The 12013-nt window shown below is 41.9% G+C and overlaps 1 protein-coding gene across 1 annotated transcript in view; it reads right to left on the bottom strand.

The window, feature by feature from the left end:
* Positions 1–4904: 4904 nt before the first annotated feature.
* The window catches only part of USP10 (ubiquitin specific peptidase 10), a 51427-nt gene continuing 44318 nt past the window's right edge, over positions 4905–12013 (bottom strand). The window contains exons 11-14 of the mRNA XM_058813367.1: positions 10678–10843; positions 8945–9089; positions 7803–7868; positions 4905–6022 (exon numbers count right to left, since the gene is read on the bottom strand). Coding sequence (XP_058669350.1) covers positions 5835–6022; positions 7803–7868; positions 8945–9089; positions 10678–10843 — 565 coding nt within the window. The 3' untranslated portion in view covers positions 4905–5834. The remainder of the gene's footprint in view (positions 6023–7802; positions 7869–8944; positions 9090–10677; positions 10844–12013) is intronic.

The following is a 12013-nucleotide window of genomic DNA, read 5'->3' as shown; positions in this document are numbered from 1 at the left end:
GTCCCCTGAGGAGGGACACCAGCCACACCCAGCACAGAGCCAGGGGAGCACCCGTCTCCTGGGAGCTGCCACATCCAAGAAAAGCAGCTCTGATTTTCCCAAACGCGCTGCCTTGTCCTCTTTCCAAAGTTCTTTTGGGGGAAAAAAAAAAGTCCTTCTATTCTTCTAAGCAGTCAATATTTATTTCTTCCTTCAGGCAAAACACCAAGCACTTTTATTTACTGTTTACTAGGAGGGAGTTTACAAGATATTCCCAGAGGTTTGTTCAAACCCAGCAGCGCTCAGAAAGCAGAGGGACATTTATCAAACTCGTTCAGCAGAGCAGGAGCAGAGCAGCAAATATTGGCAGCTGGGAGAGCAGCACTGCTCTGAGCAAAGAAAGAACCCTCTGAAGTCAGCACTGAGGCTGATTCCATCTCTGACACCATTTCCCTGAGGATTTTTCAAGCAGGAACAGATTGTCACCACTGGGGTTGCATCTTCCAGACCGTTCCAAGCTGAGCTGGGCAGCCAGTCCTCACCAGCCAGCCCCAGTCCCACAGCCTGGTGCAGCCACACCAGCCCCTCTGGCTGCTCTTCCCCTGCCCACACCCTCCCATCCCAGCTGTATTTACAAAGAGTTTCTATTTACCTCCAAACAAACTGTGTATGGGAACCAGCAACACGTGGTCCAGCAGCTGGACCTGGCACTTCTGCCCTGCCAGGAGCTGTTCAGTGCACTTTGCTCCCAAAAAAAGCTCAGATTTTGACACCAACACAGGCAACTCAAAGACCACCCAGGACTGGGCTGACAGAAGGTTCTGCACTGCTTTACTGTAAAATCACTGTATACTCTTATTTTTTCTTTTTTTCCCCTTGCTCTTTTGATTCCCTCTGGATCAGTGAGTTTGCTGTAGGATTATTTAATTATCTAAAAGGTGCTGCAGCCCCCCCAGTTCCTAATTTCCCCAAAACACAGTGAATTTCACCCCAACACAGTGAATGAACCCTTCTGATTCCCTCCGGATCAGTGAGTTTGCTCTAGACTGATTTAATTAGCTGAAAGATGCTGCAAGATGCCCCCCCAGTTCCTAATTTCCCCAAAACACAGTGAGTTTCACCCCAACATAGTGAACCCTGGTGCCCCCACACAGGCTGCCACCCCGAAACCAGGCAGCTCCCAGCCCTGACTCACAGCCCTCAGAAGGTGCCGCTCACTCCAATTACCATAAAGCTGAATTAACTCATTTTATATCTCACATACCGACGGACAAATAATTTCCAGACCTCAGAGGAATCTGGTATTTTGTAATCTCCACAAACATCCCTATGGGAAATGAATCCCTGTAGGATGGTTAGGGCTGTCTGATTGCTCCATCAACCTGGCTGCTTTACAAAGATTTGATTTTTTAATTTATTTTTTTAATATACACCAGGATGGTTTCACTGTACAAGACACACACAGGGCCTGGTTGTGCTCATGGATGAGCACAGCCTGGAACAAGAATTTTTTACCCACCTCATTTTGTCTTGAGTCAGCAGCTTGGGGTCATATGTTCCACCAAAGCCAAAACAATCAGAAGTTACTTTTAATCATTCCTCCTTATTACTGCCTTGATTATAACGTCTCCATTTCATATGTGGTAAAAGCCACATAAAGCAGGCTGCATATATAAGTATATATTAGCAGAGAGAGTTTTAATGTAATAGCCAATGAATGGGAAGAGACACAGATTTCCCTATGCCCTCCTAATTGACCAGGCAGACAGAGAGTCTTGATCTCCACTGGAATTAATGCTCCTTTATTTCCCACTCAAACACAGCTCAGCAGGAATGGCCCCAAAGCAGGGCAGGGTGAGAGGCACAGAGCTGCAGGGGATCCCCTGGTTGGACTCCTCCAGAGCACAGGGGATGAACAGGGTGAGGTGGCAGCAGGGATGGGCAGGAGCTTGTGACAGCACAGGGGGAGCAGCAGCCCCTGGGCTGGGCACCAGGCTCAGGTTTGGAGGATTCACCCCCTGGGCTGGGCACCAGGCTCAGGTTTGGAGGATTCACCCCCTGGGCTGGGCACCAGGCTCAGGTTTGGGGGAATCACCCACCCCCCATTTGCTGCCTGCTCACATCCCCCTCCTGCCTGGGCTGTCCTTACCTGAGGGAGCCAAGGAATCCGTGCCACATCCACCACCCCAGCAGGGTGGAGATGCCCCTCTCTTGACCATGCTACTCCAGCAGATGAATTAACAGTGTGGGGATCCAAATCACAGGAGGGAAATCCAGGCATTGATGGATTTATTCCCATACATAATTATTACTTGGCACTGTGAGCCCCCTGTTTGTTCTTTCTTGCTGCTCTCCTGTTTTGGGGTAGCCTGGACTGACCACCCGGGTCCATCTGCAGCTTCTCCACCTTCTCATACTCAAGAATATTCCCCCAAATGCTTCAGCAGCTGATGACGAGCAAGAAAACAACTCCCCATAAATCTCTCCATGTAAAACAATGAAGTAAGAACGAGAGCTGCAGCAATTTAAGAAAATTTAGGGGGCACCGCTGACTGCACAAAGTACAAGTAAAATATGAACTGAAATGCACAAAATCCTTTTCTATGAAGGTGGTGAGGCACAGGCTGTCCAGAGCAGCTGTGGCTGCCCCAGCCCTGGAGGGGCTTAGGGCAAGGTTGGACAGGGCTTGGAGCAAACTGGCCTGGTGGAAGGTGGCCCTGCCCATGGCAGGGGCTGGGACAAGATGAGTTTTAAGGTCCTTTCCAACCCAAATCAGTCTGGGATTCCATGAAAACCACTCACCTTGTTCCCACAGGTTCCCTGGTCACATCTGCAGACTGGAACAGTTCAGGACCCTGAACCCAGCACCCACCTTTGGAGATGTCACCCCAGAGCAGAAGCTGAACTGCTACCACAAGCTCTGCAGCCACCACATCTGGTTATTCACCAATAGAAATGATTTCAAAAAAATCCTCTGGGTCATTAAGACAGCCTGAAATCAACCCCCAGCTGCACAAATCTCCAGCATGTTGGGAACATCCCCTACACATCCCAAGGCTCCCTCTTCATTCCTAGTGAAAAGCAGCAGATTCAGAGCACATTTATAAAGATAAACTCTGCTGACAGCTCAGGACCCATCCTGACAGCAGCCCTGGCCCAGCCCAGCCCTGAGGGACACCATCTCCAGAGGATATTGTGGAAAACAGCAGTTTTCTACTTAAAACACCTTCCCCCACCCCAAACACCTCATGGCTTTATTAACTCTCCTCCCCCAGCCCATCCATGCCTTCCCCTGCACATCTCCCTCATGGCACAAGGTTTTCCCCACAGCCCTTTGGAGCTGCACATCCAGTTTCTCATTTTGGAAATTTCAGGACTTGTTGTGCATTAAGAAAAAAATCCCAAACATTTCTCAAAATCTGGTCTGAACTTCAGCAAACAACCACTGGATTTAGTGTATCAGAGGCTGTTGGGGTTTTTGTTTTACATAATCAGAGCAAATGATCAAAAGCTGCAAGCTCTTGTTTTGCAACAATGGAGGGAGTTACTACAGAAAATAAAATTTGTGGCTGTGTGTCTACATCACTGTTGCCACATACTTTTATTTCCTTTTTAATACACTGCAGAAGAATGACTTTAGTGACAAATACATTTGTAATATCCTCAGTAAAAAATGCAAAAAATCACTTTTAAGTGACACTGAGACAACGTCAATTCATACTGAGACAATTTCAACACTTGATTTTTAAACTGGCAATGACTCATTGTCATTTCTTAAAATGGTAATATATGTAATCTCTATTAAGTAATATATTAATTAGTGATCAGTTTTCTCTGCACTGTTCAGGTTAAGCTGCACTATCAGAAATGCACTTTTTCACAATGCACTGGGGATAGAGCTAATTAAATACCCAATACAGGTACAGGACTAATTAAAACCAGGATTTTTGCTGAAAGAAAACCACTTTAACCAGGTTCCAGAAACAGGATGTGAATAATAACCAGCACAGAACAATAAGTTCAAAACCTGGTTTCTTTCTTTTTTGGAACAACCTCCCAATCCCCCAAGATTTCCATTTCTCACCAGTGAGGCTCTGGGGCAATTCCCCATCACAGAGATGGGAGCACCAATCCTCCAGCAGGCTCAGCTCCAGGAGCTGAGGTTTTCCCTGCAAACAGCCAAAATCCAAGTGAGCTTTACACAGAAAATTGTTTTGAAATTGGTGGAATGTCACCAAAACACGAGCAGTCACCACCTGTAAATAAGAAAAACCTAGTATAGCATGAGCAGCAAAACCATAACAATACATTTGGACATCCAAAACAATGCCAGAGCATCATTAAAGTAATTCAGCAGAGCAGGAGCAGCCCAAAGAGCCTTGGGGTTGGGAGGATGCTCCTTCCTGCAGCCAGAGCTCTGGGCAGAAGGGTCAGGACAAGCCAGGGAGCCTCCACCATCCCATGATGAAATAAGGATAAAACACCACGGTCATCAGAGAATTAAATCATGTATAGGAGATTTTAAAGAAATCAGGAAGCTGATCAAGGAAATATTTTTACCACAAGTTCTCCAGGGCAATGTCAGCTGGCTGACAAAGAGACAAACAAAACATCATCTGCTTCAGAAATAACAGTGCAGGGGTTCCAGGAGGACACAGAAGGAATTCCATCCCCTCCTGGCTGCTCAGTGCTCAGCCCTGGGACCACCACATCCCTTTCCCTCTCCCCTCCAAGTTCAGTTCCACCTGAATGCAAAACAGGAACATTTCTGAAGTTTCAAAAAGCTGTAAAAGCAAAGAAAAATCATCTCCACTTCATTTGGAGAAGGCTCCCTACACCTTCAGAAGTGCTACACAGAAACCTTTGGAGTTTCCAAGGGCAGGATTCACACCTGAGGAAAAACAAAACCCACACACACACACACCTTAAACCAACTTTGTGACTTTTATTGATGGGCGACAACTTTATACTTCTAGGTATCACTAAACTGTGTACAATTAGGAACTCAACATTATAGGAGAGCAGACAGCAAAATTAAACAAAGCAGACTTAAAGAAATATCAATCTTAATTATTTTGCCCATTTTCTTAATTTCATGTACACAGAAGCATAAATGCAGTTTGAAATTTCTTAATAGCAATAAAGTTACAATCACCCATCTATATAGACTAACATCTTAACTCCAAATATTTGATCTGCAATGTGTACTTAAGCAGTTTCTCATCGCACAATTATTAAAATGTGTCTTCCTATCAGGAACCAGCAACTCTGCAGTTTGTACATGTTTTGAAGCACAAAGGACCATTTCCATCTCATACACATCGGCTCATATTTTACCACTTATCAAAAAACTATTGGGGAAGCAGAGAGAGCTTTTTATTTTTTTTTTTTTAATTTTTTTTTTCTTTTTTTACTGAAGTAAAGATAAAACATTTTCACAGAAATCTACAAGTTCTGTTGCTGGTGCAGGGTTTTCTTCTACTACGCAATTAGAAAGTGGGAATTCAATGCAAATCCCCTTTTTTTTTATTATCTTAGGATTCAGCATTAACTCGGATGAACTTTATTTCTTTTTTTTTCATATTTTTTGTGATTCACGAGGCTTCCAACCGAGCGACTTCATTCTGCAAAGTCAAAAAAGTCAACACAAACCATGTTGTGCACAAACGGCAGCTTCCTTTAGCACTCTATCCCATAGCTGCAAGGGGACCAAAAAAAAAAAAAAAAAAAGAATAAAAAGGGGGGGGAAAAACAGGAAAAAAACAAAAACAAAAACAAAAACAATTTCACTCAAAAGAGCATTTACAGGAGAAAAAGTTAGTGATGTTGGCGTTCTACGGGGCGGGGAGGTGGGGTCACAGCAGGTCCACCTGGCGGTAGTACAGGAGGTAGGCCGTGCGCTCCAGGGCCGCCTTGACCACCTGCGAGTGGTGGATGACCCTCACGGCCTGGTCGTCGATGCGCAGCCACCCGTTGAGGCCGATCTGGAACACGTCCGTGGTGTAGTGCCCGCCCGTGGCGCTGTTGCCGTGGTGGTACACAACTGTGGGGACACACAGGGGGAGGTGCTGTGCTGGCGTTTACCTCAGAAGCTCAGGTCCCTCCCCTGACTGTTGCAGTGCCATGTAATGGCCTGTTTCAGCTATCCCAGCTCCTCCCACGGCTGTGCCAACAATCTCTCCCTTCGCCTTCCCCTTGCCCCCTTGCTTGCCCAGCAAGGGCATCGTGTGATTGGCAGAGTTCTAAAGACGCCTCTCAGCCCTGGGGACATTGGGCTATCCAGGTGTCATTTGTCCCCTGAGATTTCCCCACCCTTACCTGGTTGGTGGCTCCCTACCCCTTTCCTCCCCCTCTCCCTGGGGTTAAAAGGAACAGCAACCACACGGTTCCCTTGTTCTGTTGGAGCTGTTGCTGCATTCAGAGCCCTGTGTGCCAGGAATAAAGTTCTGGATTGCAATCCTCCAGCAGAACCGACTCCTTTGTCCTTCACCTCGCCTAAAGCCTTCCCACCACAGGTAAACCTGAGCTCCTGCATGCCTGGAGCTGTCCCAAGCACCCAGCTGCAACATCCAGCCAGCCAAAGGGGTCTCTGAGGTGAAACCACCACAGCTGCCACCCTTGGTCAAGCAGCAAGAGCCAGACCAGCCCAGGCACATTCTATCCAGCAATACTGGGATTTAATTTCAATACCTGATCATTCCCTCAACCTCTCCTTTCCCTTCCCTGACCCCTGCCGAGCGCTGTCTGTCTCTTCTGGAATTCCAGAAGGGCATTGGACCATCTATGTGTGAAAAATGTGTATTTTATGACTGGCCTTTCACAAATATTGAAATTAATATATGTGTTGTGTTAGAAGGTAATGCTGTATTAATTCTCTTAAGCAGTGTGTTAAACATAGTTTTAGGTTACAACAAAATTATTTTAGTTTCTATTTTAGGTTAAAATACAAACTATGCTATGTAGGACACTTTTTTCCTAAACAAAGGATTTGCACTGAGATAGCAGCCACAGGACACCTGAATCTTTCAGAGAAAGAGAATTTATTGCTCCATTATCAGGAGAAATGAACTTCTTCCTGCCTCGCTTGGGCAGGACGATGCCATCAGGATTCAGAGGAAGAAGCTGACACTGACCAGACAGAATCCTGTGTTTGAATGGAATTTATGCATCATGTATGAGGTGTATGAATGTGCAACAGGTTAGTGTTTTTAAGGGTTAATCCTCTGTTAATGTGGGTCCTTTTTTGTGCCTATGCTGCTCAGAGAAAGGTACCCGGACGTCCATAACTCTTTGTTTTTATTGTCTCACATTGTCCTAATCCTAATTGTCCAAATTATTATTACTCTAATTGTATTACTATTTTTATGATCATTTTATTACTATTAAACTTTTAAAACATTAAAAACAAGTGACTGGCATTTTTCACACACGTGTCCTTTGTCCCTTGAGACCTCCCCTCCTGTACCTGGTTGGTGGCTCCCTACCCCTTCCCTTCCCCTCTCCCTGGGGTTAAAAGGAACAGCAACCATGCAGCTCCTTTGTTCTGTTGGAGCTGGTGCTGCATTCAGAGCCCTGTGTGCCAGGAATAAAGTTCTGGATCCAAACACTCCATCAGAACCAACTCCTTCCTCCACCATCACCTTAAAGCTTCACCAGAGATAAACAAGAATTTCACACCCAAAATTTAAAAGAAAACACTTAATGTAACCCAGTGTTTCTATAATTCCATATGCAGAATCTGCACTTGCAATAGAGGTAAAATACATCCATAAAACCACCCAGATAAATAAAACAATAAATAAATAAATACACAGATAAAATACCTGCAAAGAGCCGGTAGGTTCTTTGGCCTTTGGAAATTTTACTTTTCACACCAGGAGATAGTAGCTCTAGGGGAGGAAAAACAGCCACACATTAGAATTTCCATATCAAGAGGATCAATTATTTTTCAGAGAAATCAACACTGTCACAAAGGAGAACATTTGATTGAAATTTCTTCTGCAGCCTTTAAAGTATGGTCATGGTTCTGATAACTGGTAATCAAGGGAGTGAATTTGCAGGTTTGCAATACTGTGGTTTATGAAAGGTTAAAAAATACCACCCAAAATGAAGGGAAAAGAGACACAGTAAAAAATCAGATTATTCTATTTCCCCCCTTTCACTCCTAGAAGGATTTGATCCTTGACAGAATCAATTGTCATTCTGAATCTGTCAATGAATGACAGAATCAATTCCAGATTCCAAGTCAGGCTTACATTCCTAAAAGAAAATTGCACAATAAAATATTAAGTAAAACAAAAGGGCACTGCCTGACAAGGTCCAGATCTCAGCTGAGATATGAGCATACATTGATTTTATTTATTCCTATTTGAGCTACTGGCTGGCTAATAGTCCATTTGTCAGCTCAAAACAAAAGGCATTATTTTGGCAGGTTCAGATGCTGGACAATTTCCAATCTCATTATTTAAAGTCAGTATCTCCTAGGATACTTGTTAAACAAAGGATCCTTGTTTAACCTCTGCACTCTAGATTGTCTACCTTCAGGCTGCATTTTCAATAAAACACCAGTTTCCTTTCAACTGCCACTCATTAATTAAATAATTTGAGACTTCTCTGAATTAAATTTGTGATAAAAATATCCAATATTGGCAACAGTCTTGTACAGACAGGGACACAGATCCAAGAGGATCACTTCCCATATTTGTCCTCAGCAGCCTATATCTTTACTCTATAAACTCACAAGAAATTCTCATTTGGCCAACCCAAAACCTTTGGGACTTCCTAGATCTTCCTAAGATCTTTGAGCATAAATAACCCCCACAAAATATTCAACAAAATGACCAAATTTTCATACAACAATGAGAACAAAATCTTGTGTCGGAGCAAATTAAAACACAGACACTATAGGAAGTACAACATTCTGTTCCCCATGAGGAGAGGGGAATTCTGTTCCTAAATCTCTTACCTTTGCTGATTTCCAGATCAACAGTATATTCAATATTCTTGATCAGCTTCTGGCATCCTCCAGTCTTCTCATACACAAAGCGTTTGAGGTGTAAAACGAGAACAGGGGGCAGCTTTTCTAAGGTGAGTCTTCGACTGATCTCCACCTGAGAGCATTTCATTTTAAGTATTAAAATTAATGTAATTTTAAATTTAAGTATTTAATTTTAAATACACTAGCAGCAAATCTTCCAGATTTGTTATTATTGCAGTATTAATTTATGATAAACGCTTCTTTGTGACTTAAAGCCCACTGGATCTTCAATCCTATCACTGTTTCAAAGGAGAACTCAATATATTCAAAGAGAAAAATATGAGTTATGACCAAACTTTTCTCTACTAAATAGTGATTTTTATATAATTATAACCAAACAATCCACAAAATTTCTGCCTAGAAACCAGGAGCTGAGCTCAGAACTGTAGAACAAAAATGTTTTCTCTTCCTAGAAATGAAGACATGAAAATATTTCTCAAAATAACTATTTAAGGTTTTTCTTCATTTTTTGAGAAAAATCTCTTTATTGGTAACCATGATCATATTATTTTTCAATACATGGCTTCATTCTGCTAGAACCTATGTGTTGAATAGAAACTCATGGGAGAAAAGTATTATCTCTCTCCAAGGTTCTACAGACAATATGTTCAGTGTTTTTACTACAATTTTAACACAAAAACAACTATTTCAATTTGAATTTCTTTTGAAAAAAAGATCTGGAAGACACTGTGGGTGCCTGTATTTCCATCCAAACTCTGAAATATCATGAAGTACCTAACTAATTTCTTCCAACCCAGCACTGGGTTGTCCAGTCAAAAACTCTAAACTATTTGCAGTAAAAAAAGAAAAAATGAATGGCAAGCAAAGCAAGATATTTGTGGTAAATCATAATCAGCTTGCAAATGTTTTCTTCACATGGAAAACAATTGGAGAAATATGTGTTCTGAATATTCAAGGTAAACAAATTTCTGCTATTCATCTTTAGCTTTCCAAGGGAAATGAACCTTTCTTTATCTAATCCTGTTCTCACTTGGAGGATTTTGAAAACTTACAGACAAGAAAGTCAGAGGAACACCTACAATTCCAGAGTTACCAACAGTGCACACAGAATTCCCAGGTGACAATCCCTGCACACCAGAGATGTCTTTATTATCATCCAACACAGGAAACAAGGCAAGGTCTTAGTGAGGGAAGTTTAATTATTATCCTCCAAAGTGCCAAACCAAAGGCATGCTTTTCTCTCTTGTAAGTACTTTTCTATTGCAGTTATTACTGTCATGTATTATATGTAAAATATAAAGTATTTACTCTGAAGAGCTGCTCCTTTACTAACAGCATCTGGCAATCCCCAGGAATCAGTAAGTAATGATATTGAAGATAATATTATGCATCTTTACCATAGTTCAGCCTATTAATGTTTATATTATTAATAGTAATAATAGTATATTAATAGTACTAATATTACTATAATTCTCCATTAAAATCCCCAATAAATTATTACATTAATACAAACCCCACCTATTTACAGGTCTGGCTTTGTTTTAGAGCTGACACCTCACTGCTCCAGGACACTGCAAAGGTTTGTGCCTATTTTGTTACAGCATGCTCCAACAACTCCCTGTAAAGCCAGAGCTCTAAGAAAACCCTTTTAAATCCAAAGTTTAGCAGCTGGCTGTGAGGGAGGGCTGAGCAGAACTCACCTCCTGCTTGGTTTTTGTGGTGTAGCCCTGCACAGACTCCCTGGCCACCAGGCTTTCCAAGGCATCCTGCACCGTGCGGATCTTGTCCGACTGGATGTCCAGCTGCAGGGTGAAGAAAAGCTGCAGTGTGGCAGATTCCTTGGAACTCTGCTGGTAAACTACAGATCTGTGGAGAAAAAAAGGAATCAAAATGAAATAAAGAGTGGTTTTCAACCAGATAGAACCTTCAAGGAAGAATGAGTTACTTAAGTAACTCAATTTATATTTAACATCAAGTTTTAACAACTTATCCCAATTTAAATTATTTTCATCTACTAAAAGTATTCTGAATGTAACTGAACTGTTTTATTTATGCAAAGTTTAAAGAAAAAGACTGAAAATTTTGATAAGTATTTTTAAAAAATTCACCTCCTGGCTCTTTTTGTTAGTTTAGTTTTCCAACAGCTCTTCACAAGTGCAAAGTGCCAGTGCTTATCTGTGTTGTACTGTAAAAATCACAGCTGATTCCAGATTCTCCAATAAAATTACACCATTTTTTCAGTCACTTCTCTAAAACCAATTTTATACTGATTTTATAGTGTTTGCTTAAATCTTGCCATAGAAAATATAAACTATGCTCCACTGAGGATTGGCAGTTCATTTTCTTCCCATCATTTTCTGTACCAAGATTTTGTCCATGTATATAAATTATTATGTTGTTATATACTGAAAGCAGAATTATAATTAACACAGCTCTGACCCATTTGGCCATGCTGGAATATTTCCAGGTCAGGAAGGAAATGTTAATATTCAGGTTAATTTTAATGTTCAGGGTAATCAAAAGAGCCCTTTTTACTCAGGCAAAGCCCTGAAGCACCAACACAAAGCCAATGCAGCTTAATATTGGCAAATATATATCCTTTAGAGGGAGAGAATGCATGAACAGCAGCACCTTTGTTTTAAAAAACAGAAATTACATTTTAACACCTCTTCAGGATATTTTCTTCACAAGATATGCAGAAATTGATTTGCTAGCAAAACCTTCACTGGGCTATGATTTCTCTGTAACCATGCCCCTAATAAGAATAATTACAAATCTCAGCTGGATGTGGGAAAATGAATCATTTTCAATGAAAAATTACTCAAGCATTGCAAGAATTCCCAGGAAAACTTTGTACTTCCCCACTTAAGCCTCATGTTGCTAAGAAAGGCTTTATAGGCTGGGGTTTTGAAGTAATTAAGCCTAAAAAGACATTTAATAGACTCAAGCCTCTCAAGGACAGCCTAAAAACTCCCAAGCCTGAAGTTTCCCCAGACAGAAGATGCCAATTGAAATCATCTTTTCCTCACTGCTTTT

Source organism: Ammospiza caudacuta, chromosome 13 (genome assembly GCF_027887145.1).
Source record: "Ammospiza caudacuta isolate bAmmCau1 chromosome 13, bAmmCau1.pri, whole genome shotgun sequence".
Lineage (NCBI taxonomy): Eukaryota > Metazoa > Chordata > Aves > Passeriformes > Passerellidae > Ammospiza > Ammospiza caudacuta.
This window is presented reverse-complemented; position numbering and strand designations above follow the sequence as displayed.